At 41.2% G+C, this 18,433-nt stretch overlaps 1 protein-coding gene across 1 annotated transcript; it reads right to left on the minus strand.

The window, feature by feature from the left end:
- Positions 1–3,087: 3,087 nt before the first annotated feature.
- Positions 3,088–15,897, minus strand: LOC131942285 (zinc finger protein Gfi-1b). Its single transcript, XM_059302074.1, has 7 exons — positions 15,732–15,897; positions 12,425–12,545; positions 11,518–11,784; positions 8,396–8,666; positions 7,634–7,789; positions 6,357–6,950; positions 3,088–3,879 (listed from the first exon to the last, which is right to left on the minus strand). The coding sequence occupies exons 2-7, from the start codon at positions 12,543–12,545 to the stop codon at positions 3,846–3,848; spliced, it is 1,443 nt and encodes a 480-aa protein (XP_059158057.1). The 5' UTR covers positions 15,732–15,897; the 3' UTR covers positions 3,088–3,845.
- Positions 15,898–18,433: the final 2,536 nt, after the last annotated feature.

Below are 18,433 nucleotides of genomic sequence, written 5' to 3' on the forward strand. Positions count from 1 at the left end.
TTTACATGTTTACGTCATGGCGTCTGCCCCCCCCCCCCCTCTTTTATCGGGATTATCAATATGTACCCCCTCCCCCCAAATTTTTCTCTCTATATTTTACTATTTTTTGCCTCGGTGTCACCCCCCTAAATGGTGTCACCCGGTGCGGTCCGCACCCCCCGCCCCCCCCCCTCGCTACGCCTCTGATTCAGTGTATACATTTAAAATGTGAGTTACTGAAACTTTCAACATTTAATTTAAACCAACAAAATTCCTAAAGGTCTTGGAGTTTGTCATTTAAACATACCGATACCAGACTGGCCAAAACGCTTCATTTCGTTCTTTAGTCGGTAGACCGGGGTGAGGCTGTCAACCCAACCCCCAAATAGTGTCAGCTGGAGCTCCCGACTTGTTACATATATGTACATATATGTACGTATATGTATGTATGCAGTGGCGTCGCTAGGTCAGGTGCCACCCGGTGCGGCATCGTGTCACCCCCCCTCCCCTTTTTTCTCTGTAAAATTTGTGCAGATGGTGTCGACCCCCCCTGTAAAAGCTTTAAGGTGTTCACATTAATACTAATGATAGTCGGTTGTTAATACAGCTGGGTGTCGCATTGTTTTCTCTAGTTTACATGTTTACGTCATGGCGTCTGCCCCCCCCCGGTAATACAGCTGGGTGTAGCGTTGTTTTCTCTAGTTTACATGTTTACGTCATGGTGTTTGCCCCCCCCCCCCCCGGTAATACAGCTGGGTGTAGCATTGTTTTCTCTAGTTTACATGTTTACGTCATGGCGTCTGCCCCCCCCCCCGGTAATACAGCTGGGTGTAGCATTGTTTTCTCTAGTTTACATGTTTACGTCATGGCGTCTGCCCCCCCCCCCCCCGGTAATACAGCTGGGTGTAGCGTTGTTTTCTCTAGTTTACATGTTTACGTCATGGTGTTTGCCCCCCCCCCCCCCCGGTAATACAGCTGGGTGTCGCATTGTTTTCTCTAGTTCACATGTTTACGTCATGGCGTCTGCCCCCCCCCCCCGGTAATACAGCTGGGTGTAGCGTTGTTTTCTCTAGTTTACATGTTTACGTCATGGTGTTTGCCCCCCCCCCCGGTAATACAGCTGGGTGTCGCATTGTTTTCTCTAGTTTACATGTTTACGTCATGGCGTCTGCCCCCCCCCTCTTTTATCGGGATTATCAATATGTACTTAAATACTTTTTAACTCATTGAACTGGCATATACATATTTATTATATACTAGAATACCCGTCATCCGTTGGATAACTGTGGGTTTCGGGGGTCATCCATCAAAAAACATCACGTCTGTCACTCAGAGGCATAGCGAGCCTTCCCGGCGCCCGGGGACAAACTTTTCGATTTTAACCCCCCCCCCCCCCCCCGAAGATTTCGATTTTCAACCCCCCCCCCCTCAAACTTTTGATGTGCACCCACCCCCTCAAACTTTCGATTTGAACCCCCCTCAACCTTTCAATTTATTTTTCCAAACCATTTTGGCGCCCCAACATATGTCCCCCCGCCCCCCCCCCCCCTCCACCTCCCCCCGCCTCCCCTCCCCCCCCCCCCCCCGCCCCCCCCCTCCTCGCTACGCTACTGCAGTGTCACTTATCGTCACAAAAACAGACCCCACATTCAAAAATATGTTTCTTATCTTTTAAAAACACCGAAAACACCGATTTCGGACTATCCCTTTATATACTGACGTCACATGTGACCTACTCAACTCTACTTCACCTGCCCAGTGTCCCGCCAAGTTTCAGACAACATGTTTTTATCGTTTAAAAAACGATTCCAGCCGAGCATGTCTCTGACCACACTATCCTTTCATATGCTTAGGACAAAGAAACAGATGAACTCTACTTCACCTGCCCTGTATCCTGCCAAGTTCAGATAGGCAACTTTATCATTCACATCTAAAAAAAAAAAAAATTGAAAAAAAATATCATTGACATATTGGTCTAGAACCTGTACCACCCGCATGAGAGCGGACTACGCTACAAACTTAGCTATTTACTCGTAACGTCACACATGAATTTTTATACTATACTTTTGAGTCTCCGCGCATAGATCTAGATCTAAGTCTAGCAGTAGAATCTAGTAACTTTCAAATTAAATTTTATCTTAAATTAGCCAAACAAAGATTTATATAAAATAATTAAGGCCTGAAATAGATTCTAGATGTATTAAGGCCTGAAATAGATTCTAGATGTAGAATTTACATTAAGTCTAGATCTAGAATTTACATTGAGTCTAGTGACCTAAATCTAGGCTAGATCTAGATCTAGGCTAGATTCATAACTTTCCTTCGATAGCTGATCTTTAGATCTAGAGAAATTTATCGTAAAACTAAATGAAAAAGACAGTTGAAAATTGATATGTGTTGGAACGTAATAAATACAGCAAACGGACGTATTGTTTAAGTTATAGCCGGCAGAAAATTAGCTTTGTAACGCGTTAAACTTTTGAATGGGCCACAAAGTCTATGATGGAGTCCGCCATTTTTATTGTACCAAAAACTTAACACATCAAGGGACGTCACTATCCCCACAAAGTTTATTCAAAGTATTAACATTTTTAAAAAAATACGGTTAATTTAACTATGAATAAATCAATTAATTAATTAACGTCTTTAAATAAATTTGTGATTAACAGTCTGTCTGCATTAAAAAATTATTCTCTACCTACATACTATTTTACAGCTATCCAGATTGAGTCGAACATATCACAATAGTCGATCAGGCAAACAAACAAACAAACAAAAAAAAAAACAAAAAAATAAATATTCAAACATGTAAACAAACTTGACTTTTAGTAGTATATAGATGTCTTGTAATTTTTTTGTCTTGGTGTCACCCCCTTAATGGTGTCGCCCGGTGCGGTCCGCCCCCCCCCCCCGCCTCGCGACGCCTCTGTATGTATGTATGTATTTATGTAAAATAAAAAGCTAGAACCAGAAAGAGACTTCTTGGTTTTCCTGCTTTGTAGAATTTTTTAAGAAAAAAATGTAAAAGTGGAATCTATATATTAAGGCTTTTTAGAGAGAACAAAATTTCAATACTTGTTAATACTTTTATTTATTCATGGTCACATATATATTTTTGTTAATCACACATGATATAAATACATGCAATACAGTAGTAATTATTTGTTATATGTTACAATGAGGAATGTAATGTATGCATAATTTGAAGAAAATACATTGATACCATTTGTTATTTTGTAAAAAGACTATGTACAAATACATGAAAATAACACGAAGAATGTGGTTAATGTCAGATATAAAGAGTACATAAAAGATGACAGTAAATATCAGTACATGAATATGATTACAGTTTCTGTTCGACAAATGATTAAGGCGCTTATGTCTCACAGATAAGGCAGAACTTGTGTCAAGTTTTATTATGCCATACATAACACACATACAGTCTTGTATAGTGGCAGTCATATGGGCAGGCACTGGGAGTATGTGATCAGATAAATATGTACATAATGTACACCAAAAAATCAACAATGTACACAAAAACACCATGACTAGCACAAAGCACCGGGTCTATAGACTGTCCACGAATTCCTTGTTTTTGTGCAAGTAGCATGCTTGATGTCTATTAATAGAACTTTTCTCTGTTGTGTCACGTGGTGTGAACACAACTGTGTCACGTGGTGTGAACACAACTGTCCAGGTCAACTGATCAGCAGCTTGATCCACTATAGAACCTGACGTCATTGAACAGTGACGTCACAGAACCGTGACGCGGCAGAAATCTCAGCCGTGTGAGGCCAGTCAAAAGCCGTTAAAATCCTGAGCCAAAGTGATGGCTTCTCGTCTTGCTGTCAAATCAATCGATGACGTCACTGGCTGTGGTCTGGGACTTCTAGCTTCATGCTGGAATAGAAATATGGCTGATTTATGCGTGGGCTCATTGATAGGTGGGTGGATTCATTGGTGGGTGGATTCATTGATGGGTGGATTCATTGATGGGTGGATTCATTGATGGGTGGATTCATTGATGGGTGGATTCATTGATGGGTGGATTCATTGATGGGTGGATTCATTGATGGGTGGATTACTTGGTGGGGGGTTGATTGGTAGATGGATTGATTGGTGGATGGAATAATTGTATGCGGGTCAAATGTTTGGGGGATTTATTGTTTTATGTATGAATTAATATGTGGATTGATGATTCTGGTACGAAATAGCTCAACGCGAATCTACCCGGGTGTTTGTTGCGTGTTCATTTAGTCAAGTTGTTATGAGTTATGGTTCGTGGAGGGAGGGGGGGGGCACGCGGTGGCAAGTATCCAGAACTGGAGGAGGTGTGGTGGGTAATGTCGTTAAAGATTTGTCTTATTGTCAGTGTTTCTTTCAGACATTTTTCACCGAGAGGATGGTGTGGGGGGGGGGGATTTGACATTTACAGGGGAGGAGGGGGTGCAGAGAGTGTTTTTTTTCTATTTAGTTCGGGGAGTGGGGGGTGCTTAAACAAAACAGCCAGCTCATCTGATGATCAGTTGTATTACATATTCAACGTCAGGACTTCAAGTTAATTCATGCTTGAATTGGATTTTCCTTTAAAATAGTTACGAAAGAAAGACAACTTTGTATATCCCAGCAAATTTACCAGTAAAATCTCGTTTTCCGCTGTACAACCCAAGCTACTTGAAACTACTTGTCAGACTTCCCCAACAAATTAGGTTAGTCTAATGTCCACGACTAGACATGTTGTTTTTTTTCATTCATGTTTTTTTTTTTAAGAAAACCAACGAGATGATGTTTTCCATTCAGTTTAAAACGATGGCTTTTTCTATTTTTTTGAAATTAGAATACTTTTTTCACATTCAGTTTGAAACGATGGCTTTTAAAAAAAAATTAAATTTGAATTCAATGTTTGTTTTTTATTTTGTTTTCATAGCCAGGACGGAGAGCAGAGTTTCTTCCAGACTTTTTTCTCTGGGGGGGGGGGGGGGGGGAACCTGAAATTTTTTGGGGGGGGGGGGCGGTAGACTTTCTTCGGGGGGGCGGACACTGTTAACAGTATATATTTCTATATAAATGATATAAATTTCATTTCGTTCGGGGGGGGGGGGGGGCATGCTTGGAAGAAACTCTGACGGAGAGTGTATGATTGCCAAGTCCCTAAGTCCCGAATGGACAACCCATCTAGGAGAGACATTTTAAAATCAAAGCACTGGTGCCTTGCTGTCTGTTTGGGTGGACCAAAACTATAGAGGCAAATCTAGGAAGAAAAGCAAATTCAAGTCGGAGTCTACCGGTCGTTAGGGGCTTAACATGTTGGCATGTAATTCTTGTAGAAAATGTAATCAATAGTTGTAAGCTTATTAGCCAGCCTAACTTTCAGGATATTGGCTATGCTGAACTACCAGTTTCCTGAGCAGTTACTTATTGCCGGTGTACATAGTTACAGCTGTTGGTGCCAGTATGCCCGAATGTCACTGTGCCTAATGTCATGCTGTCACCAAGCCTTATGTCGTGATGTCACCGATTGTCACCTCAGTACATATAGGTTAAACCTACTGTCCTGAACGACTATTTCCTTTTCCTTTTTATTTTTTTTAAATGACGGGAATTTTGAAAGAAAATAAGGCTCTACTTGTGCTAAAACTTTCAAGGAAAAGACAGTTAAGAAAACACTTGAAAGACACTTGGGTTGGCCGCACATGTTGGGCTAATTAGACCAATTATGGTAGCTATTATCTCCACCAATTAGGCAAATTGTGGTAGCTATTGTCTTAAACAATTAGGCCAATTGTGGTAGCTATTGTCTTAAACAATTAGGCCAATTGTGGTAGCTATTGTCTTAAACAATTAGGCCAATTGTGGTAGCTATTGTTTTAAACAATTAGGCCAATTGTGGTAGCTATTGTCAATTAGGCCAATTGTGGTAGCTATTGTCTTAAACAATTAGGCCAATTGTGGTAGCTATTGTTTTAAACAATTAGGCCAATTGTGGTAGCTATTGTCTTAAACAATTAGGCCAATTGTGGTAGCTATTGTCAATTAGGCCAATTGTGGTAGCTATTGTCTTAAACAATTAGGCCAATTGTGGTAGCTATTGTTTTAAACAATTAGGCCAATTGTGGTAGCTATTGTCTTAAACAATTAGGCCAATTGTGGTAGCTATTGTCAATTAGGCCAATTGTGGTAGCTATTGTCTGAAACAATTAGGCCAATTGTGGTAGCTATTGTCTTAAACAATTAGGCCAACTTGCCAGCTATTAGCTTGTACTAAGTACCTCTGATAAAACGGATTCCCCTCCCCCCACCCTCCCACCCCATGTAATGAAGGCAAGCATCAAAACAAAGGCGGCTACTAACAATGGAGATATCTGATCTATAGTTACCTCTGGTGTGTCTCCTGAGGCCAGCTGCTATTTGTACGTAAGATAGAGCTGCTATTTGTACGTGAGATCGAGCTGCTATTTGTACGTAAGATCATGTCGACACTAAACAAGCCCAGAGCCGAGCCAGGGGCGTTGTGCTCTGTGGGAGGGAACGGGCTTTGTGGGGTGCCATATTTCTCCGACACATCAGGGGCGCCATATTTCTCCGACACATCAGGGGCGCCATATTTCTCCAACACATCAGGGGCGCCAGTGTCAGGCTGTCGGTGCAGCAAGCTCCGTCTGTCAGTTGACTGATGCTGTTGTGTCATCTTGTGTCCAGCTAGGTCCTGACCGTGGGTCACCTTGTGTCCAGCCAAGTCTTGACTGTGGGTCACTTTGTGTCCAGCTAAGTCCTGACTGTGGGTCATCTTGTGTCCAGCCAAGTCTTGACTGTGGGTCACTTTGTGTCCAGCCAAGTCTTGACTGTGGGTCACTTTGTGTCCAGCCAAGTCTTGACTGTGGGTCACCTTGTGTCCAGCTAAGGTCCTGGATTGACAAAAGCCTTTGCCGCAAATGTCGCATTTGAAGGGTTTTTCTTTGGAGTGAATGTACCTTTATAAACAAATAAAATATTACACTGTAATTTCCATTACTGTATTAGTTGAGTTCCATAACGTTATTCATTTTTTGAAGCTGCAGTTAAGATTGGCTTTTTATTTTTAAATAAAGAGTATTTTATCTTATTTAGTGGAAGTACATAAAGCCCCATGCAAGTCAAATTTCCGAAATGTGTATCAGCTACACAAAATGTGTACATTTATTCAATAAAAGAAATGTGTTTTCGACAACTACCCATCGGCCCTACATGTAGTGACACGTCTATTAATTAATTTTAATTATAATTAGCGCGTGATGTTCTAGAGCCATGGGTTGAAAACAGGAGCAGACGTTAACAAAATGTTCAATCCGTAGCACGATGTTAACAACATGTGATTGTTCAATGCGGAGCACGACGTTAACAACATGTGATTGTTCAATGCGTAGCGCGACGTTAACAACATGTAATTGTTCAATGCGTAGCACGCTCAGATATTTGATCTCTTCTAGCAAAGATGGAAGATTTAGAGCACTTTGCAAAGATCGGCAATTTTAGCGCACAAAGACAGAGAGTTTGGACATATCTCACAAAGTGTGTGTGGACACCTCACAAAGACCGAGACACACCTCACAAAAACCGAGACACCTTACAAAGTGTGTGTGGACACACCTGACAAAGAAATAAAGCTTTGGGTTACCTGTGGTCCCTAAGGTGGTCTTGTCGTCTGAATGCCTTGCTACAGATCTCACAGGGGTAGGGACGCTCATCTGTGTGGGTCCTCTCGTGGATGAGCAGGTTGTACGACTTGCTGAAGTGGCGGCCGCAGTATTTGCAGATAAACTCTTTCTTGCTTCTGTGGGGGAAAATATAGGTTCATGGCGGTCTCTGCGGTTATACAGGTTCATATGTGTTGTGTTTAATTATCCCTGTGTTGTGTTTATTTAGACATCCATATGTTTATTTATATATCCATTTGGATTCTGTTTATTGATATACGTGTGGGTTTCTTGTTAAACTCTTAGAGCATCAAACAAATGGCATAACTATTTAGAACAAAGGAAAGTCTCGTAACACCCCTTTCTCCCCCCCCCCCCCTCCCACCACCCCCACAAACACACACGCTCCTCACTGGTATTACTAAGTCAGTAATTAGTACTGGGGCAGATCTTTGAGGTAAATTTAATTAAACAAATTAGGAATTAATGAATTTCTATCAGCTCATTGAGTTAAGTGAGTCTTCAAGTTTTTGACAGAAGTAATTATCAAACTTAAGCCGGGCGTTTATATTGAGCTCAATGAGTTTCTTCACTGCGGGAATTTGCGAGAAAACACGTTTATGTTCAACTCAATGACTTTCACTGACTAGCTTGAAGCCGCTGATAAGACCATTGTTTGATGTCGTTATTTAGACCGTTACATAGACTAAATGGCTGCTCTAATCCTGTGAAATTTTTTTTACCTCCGTGGTCTTCTTAGTTTGATTTTGTCCCCTGAGCAAATGGTGTGTCTAAGCGGGGTGGCCAAGAAGGTCGAGTTGGCCATCAGACGATAGTTTTCCTGCAGCAGACGGATGTTTTCCTCCAGCCCCATCACGTGACTCGTGACCTGGGCCTGGCTCGAGCTTGACGAGACAGAGTCCGGTGACTGGCAACCCTCAAGGTCACTCGTGGCTGACTCGGCCAGACGCGAGAAGTCGAATCGTCGCTTGGCTTTGGGCTCTGGTGTACTCTCTGAAAGTAAAGATTGGGTTCAAGTTAAGTGTACTCTCTGAAAGTAAAGATAGGGTTCAAGGTCAGTGTACTCTCTGAAAGTAAAGATTGGGTTCAAGGTCAGTGTACTCTCTGAAAGTAAAGATTGGGTTCAAGGTCAGTGTACTCTCTGAAAGTAAAGATTGTGTTCAAGGTCAGTGTACTCTCTGAAAGTAAAGATTGGGTTCAAGGTCAGTGCACTATCTGAAAGTAAAGATTGGGTTCAAGGTCAGTGTACTCTCTGAAAGTAAAGATTGGGTTCAAGGTCAGTGCACTCTCTGAAAGTAAAGATTGGGTTCAAGGTCAGTGTACTCTCTGTAAGTAAAGATTAGCTTTAGGCTCAAGGTACTTTATGAAAGTAAAGATTAGCTTTAGGTTCAAGGTACTCTGTGAGAAAGAATTGCGAGTGGAGATTAAGATTTGAAGGGAAGAAACTTGTATTCTGAATATTGATTGTTCCGTTCTTTTCTAACCCGGAAAACCGCGGTGCTGCGCGCAAATCGCGTTAGAGAGTTTATGTCACAGAAACACGGCCGTTGGGCACACGTCATGTTTACATTATGTTGTCTACATTCATACATTTTAAAAATGTTGATATTTTCGAAAAAAACAATGCTGTAATAGCAAATTCGACCAGCAATCAGCAGGCATTTATCCATGCGGCGTTAATTATTGTTCACAGATGAATCTTTTGTTTAAAAACGTCTTATATTTCGGTAAAATATCTATGAAATAATTTGTTATATGTTACTAGAATCTAGGTCTAAATAAAATGTACGCAGATCCAGTAGAATTTAAACTAAGAAAAGTAAATACCGGAACTCTCAATAAAAACCTGCTGCGTTTTATTTGTGCAAAAGAAAATATTTTTTTTCTGATTTTGTTCTTAATACTCATTTGGCATTACATGTATAGCCATTTATACATAACTATATATATATATATATATATATATATATATATATATATATATATATATATATATAGTTATATATAGTTATATATAGTTATATATGTCATAGAGAGAAGAGGCGCGGGTCAGAAAGCAAAGAAAGCGGTTATGTGAAAACGTCGGGTCTGGAGACCAGAGCCAGTTTCCCAACAGCGCCACGTAAACCACTGCCTTACAACTTTGCTGTAACCATTATTATACCAAGGTCAACGACATTCGAAAAAAAAAATATTTAAATGCACCTAGAAATGTGCAGCAGACATCTGTATCTAAATCCTATCAGAAGCATTTTTGTATCCTTAGACCCCGACGTCTGGAGTTTTTTGGCTGGGTGCTGTATCGTTTACCACTTGTTTACGAGAGTCAGTCCAACTTTTCTTTTAATCTATCAAGTTAAAAAAAAACTGGGGAAAAATCTAATCTTTTTATTCTGTTTGCTATCAAGGCAATTTTTCCCAGTCTCTGAATGTGCAGACTGCATGTCTGAAAACTTAGCAACTCGCCCGTGAGAAGGCGGCAAGTGAAAGCGCGCTAGGCCGGAGTGTTGCAATTGTTAGATGATGGAAAGTTAAGGCCAACGTCTCACACTATCGCCTCCCAGATATATGTTTTGATAAGTCCTTGGTGGGACTTACTGGGAACAGACGAGATTTTTTTTGTATCACATTTGTTAGCTGTCATATTTGAATTTCACTCGCCCGGTTTTATTTTATCTCTCCCGGTCTCCAAGAAAGTTTGTACGTCTGGATAGCAGCTCGTGGGATTTACTGGCTGGAATTGTGTGTGTGTGTGGAATTATTTGGGTCTCGTGTGAAATAGATGTCTGATTGGACTTGATAAGGCTGGCCGCTCAAGGATGGGAAGATGGTGACCCATGACCCGCGACCCGTGACCCGGAGACCGTCCTTGCAGATTGTCTTGGCGCAGTCCAGACCCTGGATGGGGATTTGTTTACTTAACGTAAACACTCGCCTGGATATGGCATAAACAACTCATTGTGTATTCACAGATTAGCACACACCGGGCTTTGTCTAGTCCTCGGAAAGAACAATTTAGATAGCGAGATTCCGATTGTTACAGCAGTAGTTAGCGGAGAATGTGAGAACTATTTTTTTAAGGGTGGGATACTCCGCTTACATCATGATAGCATGAACATTTACATGTTGAGATCATCCCGAAACAAACAAAAGCAGAAATATCTAAACAAAATATAAAGTGTTAAAACTTGTCACTTTGCTATGGGGGTGGTGAGGGGGGGGGGAGTGTTGAGCGAAAGTCTGACGTCATGAGCCGTAGACGGCCGCCATTTATTTTCCCGCCGGCTGATCTCGCAACTTAACGCGAGAGTTCAGCTCCATGTGTAACGTGCTGGTTCAGTGGAGATATCATATCCAGCGTACACCAGCGTACATTAGCATACATTAGCATACATAAGCATGGATAAGAGTGACGTCACGGCTGGCCACACGGGAGCGTCTGCTCGCCAGGTGACAGTCGCTGTGACGTATCTGGCAGCGCTGTAACCAGGGGATGACATAATGCTTCGTGTCACGCACGAGATGGAAGCCCTGGTCGTATGACGTCAAAGAAAGCTGTTGCGTCATATGCGAATATCCCGGGTAGGTTGGTGTTGTGTGATATGTATCACGTACAGTCCGTCAGTCTAAACTTCCAGTTGTAATCAGTGAACGATCCTAGAGCTCTACTCAGGTAGTTTTACAGACATACGTATCAATTTAACATCAAGTCACTATTACCCTTAGTATTGTTATCATTGACATCATCTATATTATTACTAGGATACCGGTGAACCAAGTGACGTCATCGGTCATGAAGGATCCAGGTGACGTCACCTGAAGGTGTAGGTGAGAAAATGCTTACCTGCGCTGCTGTCACTGGAAGTAAACGTCTTGGTCAGACCGGAAGTGGACTCTGGGAGGCTGGAGCCCACCCGGCACCACACAGGGGAGGCCGCAGGGTGGCGCCACTGGGCCGGGGGTGGTGTCTGGTCATCCATGACCCGAGGGTAGGGGAGCAGGGCGTGGGGCCCCCAGGGTGGGGCCAGCCCCAGGCCAGGGTGTGTGAACAGGGACGGGAAGATGTAGGACAGGCCACTGTTACGTGTGAAGGGACTTAAGTAGTCTTCACCTGTATGGGGAGACATGCTTTTATTATTCACAAGCTAGCAACTTTTGTTATCATACACGTTAGTTCATACTACCACATACAAGTTGTGTCATACTATCCACTCCCCCCCCCCTTTCCGATGAAATTGTAAAATTATATATATATATATATATATATATATATATATATATATATATATATATATATATATATATATATATATATATATATATATGCATTATCCGGAAATATTAAGTGCGACCCCCCACCACCCGAAGTTTCAAGTGCTTCCCCCCCCTTCCGGAGAAAGATGTCTGAAAAAGCCCTGAACACGACAACAATATGATACGACAACAACATGATACAACACTACATGAACTAAGCAAACCGGACAAAAGAACAGATAACACCCAAGAACAAATTGATACAACTAAATTAGTGTTTCTTTCAGACTTTTTTCTCCGGGGGTAGGGGAGGGGGGAACTTGAAATTTTCCGGAAGGGGGCGGACACTGGTAAAAGTATATGTTTTCTATATTAAGTAACTGACTAAAAACATGGCCCCTAAACATTACAAAACAAATTTAAAAAATGAAAAAGTTGATACAGCTAAAAAACTGTCACAGAAAGTGTACAAATCAAATAAAAAAAAGAAAACTTACCGTAAAAGGGGGAGGGGAAAAACATAGACGGCGTCGGAGGGGACGGGGCTGGTGACGGTACAACGGCCAGGGGTCGGGGAAATAGGGGTTGGGGGTGTAGGGGTGGGGTCGCCATCGTCATCTGAAATGTTGAAAAGTTTTTCAAATACATCGCAATCATTGAACAACGGAGATTGTGTGACATAAACAATGTGTAATACACTCTTCCAATATACCAGCCAGAGTTGACAGGCAGAAAGTTTGAACTTTTCTTGTTACAGCAGACGGTTACTGGCGAGGTTTTATTACTTACATTATATATGTATTGTTGGCAACGATATGTAACATAAACCAACATATTTTGGGTTATTTATGGAAACATGACGTCATTTTAAGAGGCGGGGTGGGGGGGGGGGGGGAAGGGTTCTTGTGGTTTTGTCTGACAACAGAGGGGGTCGGAGTAAAAATAGGCTAGATTAGAGTGACGTCATTCGTTGACCAGTCGTTTGACCATAGCCTGCTGCTAGCCTCTATGTCTCCGTCTACCAGACTAGGTCGCCATTTTTTAAAAAGTGGTCTAATCAATTTTTTTAAAATTAATGAAGCCAGAAGTAAGACATAGCTGGTGTTGCGGCAGCCACTACACGCAAAACAAATGACATGAACTGTCATACAGATGACAGCAGACATGAACTGTCATACAGATGACAGCAGACATGAACTGTCATACAGATGACAGCAGACATGAACTGTCAGACAGATGACAGCAGACATGAACTGTCAGACTGATGACAGCAGACATGAACTGTCATACAGATGACAGCAGACATGAACTGTCAGACAGATGACAGCAGACATGAACTGTCAGACAGATGACAGCAGACATGAACTGTCAGACTGATGACAGCAGACATGAACTGTCATACAGATGACAGCAGACATGAACTGTCATACAGATGACAGCAGACATGAACTGTCAGACAGATGACAGCAGACATGAACTGTCAGACAGATGACAGCAGACATGAACTGTCAGACTGATGACAGCAGACATGAACTGTCATACAGATGACAGCAGACATGAACTGTCATACAGATGACAGCAGACATGAACTGTCAGACAGATGACAGCAGACATGAACTGTCAGACAGATGACAGCAGACATGAACTGTCATACAGATGACAGCAGACATGAACTGTCATACAGATGACAGCAGACATGAACTGTCAGACTGATGACAGCAGACATGAACTGTCATACAGATGACAGCAGACATGAACTGTCATACAGATGACAGCAGACATGAACTGTCAGACTGATGACAGCAGACATGAACTGTCATACAGATGACAGCAGACATGAACTGTCATACAGATGACAGCAGACATGAACTGTCAGACAGATGACAGCAGACATGAACTGTCAGACAGATGACAGCAGACATGAACTGTCATACAGATGACAGCAGACATGAACTGTCAGACAGATGACAGCAGACATGAACTGTCATACAGATGACAGCAGACATGAACTGTCATACAGATGACAGCAGACATGAACTGTCATACAGATGACAGCAGACATGAACTGTCAGACAGATGACAGCAGACATGAACTGTCAGACAGATGACAGCAGACATGAACTGTCAGACAGATGACAGCAGACATGAACTGTCACACAACAGTGCTAAGTGGATGTAGACCTATATACATGAATTTCACGCTAGATCTAGATCCTAGCTTTGTAAATATTTATGTATTTCTTCTATATTTTACTTTATTAAGATTTATTTTAAAGAATCTGCTTGAGACTAATCTCAAAAAAGGCACCTGTCTAATATCTACTAACTGTCAACGTTTAAATAAAGCGGGAGTGATCTCCCCTGAACTTTCTCGAATATTCTTATATAACACTATGGGGGATGGCTCCTCGGTATATAGACATGATTTTTAATCCATTTTCAATTAATTAAACTATTTAAAATAGAATAAATTCTCGTATAAATAAGAATTGCGCACCAAGTGAACAGCAATTCATGGTTTTTTTTTTGTTTTTTTGTTTTTTGAGAAAATAAGAAATAGCGTAACGTTCTACTTTCGGTCAACGGAAATTACTCAAAATTTGACAGAAGGTAGAGAATTAGATCTTTTACTAAAGTGTGAAATTTTGTCTATCTATCTGAAACAGTACTTATATGCTTTTGCAAAATCAAAAGTAGAATATATTCCTCTTCCGGTAACCGGAAATCGCTAAAACGTCGATGCAGATTTACCAACTTGATATAATACTATAATTCATCAACCTAACTGTAACGGTACTCAAGTAATCGTGTTCACACACATACACAGACATACGGACAAAATGTCCGACTCAGGGAGGTGTAAAACATCACCCCCTCTATACTTTGTAGACGAGAAAGTAAAATTTTTAAAATAAATTATTATTGACAAGATGTTCATGAAATGTCTGTCCACGTGTTCATGTCATGTTTGTTCTGAAAGCGGAATGTAATGTTAACATGATATGTGAGGCTAGTGTTAACATGATATGCAGTGGCGTAGGCAGGGGGGGGGTCATAACCCCCCCCCCCCCATAGACCCCTCGGTATATATATATATATATATATATATATATATATATATATATATATATATAAAGTATGAGGGGGGGGGGGGTGCAAATCGAAAGTTTGAGGGGGGGGGTGCAAATCGAAAGTTTGAGGGGGGAGGGTGCAAATCGAAAGTTTGTCCCTGGGTAAAAATTGGAACCTTCCCCCCTCTCCCCCTTGAGACGATCCTGGCTACGCCACTGATGATATGTGAGGCTAGTGTTAACAATAATTTAAGTATATATACATTTAAAGCTGTTGATTCTAATGTTTTGAAAAATGTTTTCAGACAAGTTAAAGCTGCTAGCATACATCTAATAATGTGTCAACTTTTAAATTTAAATGTGAGTTTGGTTATAATCGTTCAGATATTTTTAAAGATAACACTGTGAGACACATTACAGAGTGATGATTTTATAAGAAGATGGGGGTGGGTCTATTTGGGAAAGTGATACCAAGTTTTGAGTAGAATGCGAGTTTTAAAAATCCTGTTTTTTTTTAAATATTTGGACACAAATATCATCCGGTTGATGAAGATTGAAATTGTTTAGTGAAGTTAATTTTTAAAAAAAACCTAGGTAATTCACGGGAAAATGGGAAAAAAACTCATGACGTCATATGTCTTCTCATGGCTGCACGTGCATAAAGCTGAGCTACAAAGTTGAGCACGGCCACGCTCGACTGAATCAGAATGTCATGAAGATAAAATGTACTCACCTAGAAGTCACAGAAATGTTATCCAGTAACAGAACACAAATGACAAAAACAACTTGTCATGTAAACTTGATGTAGCAAATGACAAAAACAGCGTGTCCTTTACAACTTGATGTAGCAAATGACAAAAACAGCGAGCTCTGTAAACTTGTTGTAGCAAATGACAAAAACAGCGAGCTCTGTAAAGTTGATGTAGTAAATGACTATAACAGCGTGTCCTTTACAACTTGTAGCAAATGACAAAAACAGCGAGCTCTGTAAACTTGTTGTAGCAAATGACAAAAACAGCGAGCCCTGTAAACGCAGCAAGTGTGTAGTGGCGAGACCAACGAGTGACACTAGTTGCTCATCATTTCCTTAACGACTTCCCTGTGTCTGATGGGCGGCCTCGCGTTTACAAGTGGTCGGAGCAGACGACCAACAAGTTGACGGTCCGGGGCTGATACAAACACGCAAACACACGAACACACAAACAGGCTGTCTCTAGAACTGGCTAGTGTCTTGTCTGGTGTATGAAGTCACAGAATTAAGCACCAAAGTCTGACTTACTTGTGGCCTGACTTCCACATAGATGACTTCCATTTTCTGACGGCTGCTTTTAAAGAGCAGGACCCAGGCTGCCGGCCCGTCCCCCTCCCCCACCACACCCCTGTGAATATATGGATCTTTGAAGTCATGTACCGACCAATCGTACCAGCGGTGGGACTTAAACTTGGGAATGTTTGGGTGAGAAGTGGGAGGGGCATCCAGGTGGGCGGGACATCGAGCCAGATCTACCTCTCCTGGCGCAGATCGGCTTCACACAACAGATAACTCCGGCCTGCTGGAGTGGCGGGTTGTGGCCCCTGGTGACCCCGGGTCAGTGACGTGTCCAGTGGGAACTAGGTTCGACAACCACCGGGAAAAACTTGCCGCTCGTACCGGCAGACGTGTGACGTAACAGTCGACCACGAGCAGACGATGGTGGCAGGTCAGCTTGGGGAAATGATAAAAAAAATTAACCATTTGCTTACCAGACGATAGCCTGGTTTTATTAGTCCCCCCCCCACCTCTCATTAATTAACCACGCACACTGTCTCACACCGATTGAGAATTACGTAACGATTGTAATTTCTCATAGATAAACTCTTCGGGTAATTAAGCTTGACCTAATTAAAGTTGACAGCTTAGTAGAATTGTGATTTAGTTAAGAAAGGGTGAGTGGGTTAGTGTGGTGGGTTCATCTATTTAGGTGCTGTGTCAGTCCCGTGGGTGAGGCGGTGGGTCACGTGGTCTGATTGGTGTGTCGGATCAGTTGGACTCAGGGCCCGATTATATCAAATAATTTTTAATCAGCTAATTAGTCCAATATGATGCCAGCGACAATGACATGCATGAGAAAAACGTTTAAAAAGATTTTTAGTACGTAGGTCTGGTGGATGTAGGGGCCAAACATCGTTACCTGGGCTCCATATAGTTGTGAGCTTTTACAGTGTGATGTACATCTGGCTGTGTGTAAGGTGCTACTGTGTGATATAATGTTTTGCTGTGAGGTGCTTATGTGTACTATATATTTGACTGGGAGGTGTTACTGTATATTTGGCTGTGAGGTGCTGAAGTATGCTGTTGCTGTTTCGTGCTGCTGTGTAAAGTCTCAAAATGGTGGGGGCGGGTGGGGGGGGGGGGGTGTAGAAAAATATAAAAAGCTCATTCTGATCAGCATTTCTAAATTATACACATTCTATATTTTAAAAAAATAAACGGCTACTTGGCTTTACAGACTATTTTAAATGTTTTCTGCAATTGAAAGACAACAAAATTAAAAAAAAAAACCTGTTTAATAGTGTTATAAGGGCTGATTATTTTGTGGCGGAGTGTCTTATTTCTGCGGATGTTTGGGTGAATAACACAACTTGCTGACATAGTCTTGCCTTGAACCCAACCCAATCCAATCCAACCCATCTGAAAACGATTGTAGGAAAAAAGTCACAGGAAAAAGGTCACAGGAAAAAAAGTCACAGGAAAAAAAGTCACAGGAAAAAAGTCACAGGAAAAAAAGTCACAGGAAAAAAGTCACAGGAAAAAAGTCACAAATATATATTTGCATGAAATTTGTTAATACTTTTATGTATAAAATATTTAGAGAGTGCAAAATTAATTAACTTAGTATTAATTAAATGTAATGTAATGTGTGTAGGTTGTATACGCATAGTAATTTTTTATAATTCATCTAAAAATATTTAATATGAAGTATGTTAAACATAATAGCATTTAATGGAATGCTCCAAAGTCAACGGTTTTCGTCGTGTTTTTTTTTAAATACCAACATTAAATTACCGTGAAATGGTAAGTTCATCTGACTTGCTGCCCTCAACTCATTGCAACAATAGTTATGCTTAGTTCAACCACCTTTACTGCCCACATTTATTACGCGCATTACATAATAAAACTTTAAGAACAAAACAGAAGGCCGACAAGGTTCAAAGGCTGTAATTGACACAAAACGTCAACAACACAAAATATGTTCGGACAATGCCTACTGAGGAGAGGCCGACCAGAGAATAGTCTACGGCAAAACATATGCAAAACACGATGTGCCTAAATTTCTTTTATACTTAACTTTTTTACCGCGTATTTAACTAAATACGTAACAAAAGTTGATATTGTTGTGTAAATTATCTTAGAGTATTTTTACTTACAATTGTTATAAACCATAATGCTTTTAA

Source organism: Physella acuta, unplaced genomic scaffold (assembly GCF_028476545.2).
Source record: "Physella acuta isolate Inbredline_101_S28 unplaced genomic scaffold, ASM2847654v3 ptg000398l, whole genome shotgun sequence".
Classification (NCBI taxonomy): domain Eukaryota; kingdom Metazoa; phylum Mollusca; class Gastropoda; family Physidae; genus Physella; species Physella acuta.

Bases quoted from the DNA above. Each gene is read 5' to 3' on its own strand.
- LOC131942285 (XM_059302074.1), bottom strand. From the start codon at position 12,545: ATGACGATGGCGACCCCACCCCTACACCCCCAACCCCTATTTCCCCGA. The intron at 8,667-11,517 runs GTAAGCATTTTC...CTTTACTTTCAG, and splicing joins TTCCAGTGACAGCAGCGCAG to AGAGTACACCAGAGCCCAAA. The intron at 3,880-6,356 runs GTAACTATAGAT...TTTCTATTCCAG, and splicing joins CCTCAGGAGACACACCAGAG to CATGAAGCTAGAAGTCCCAG.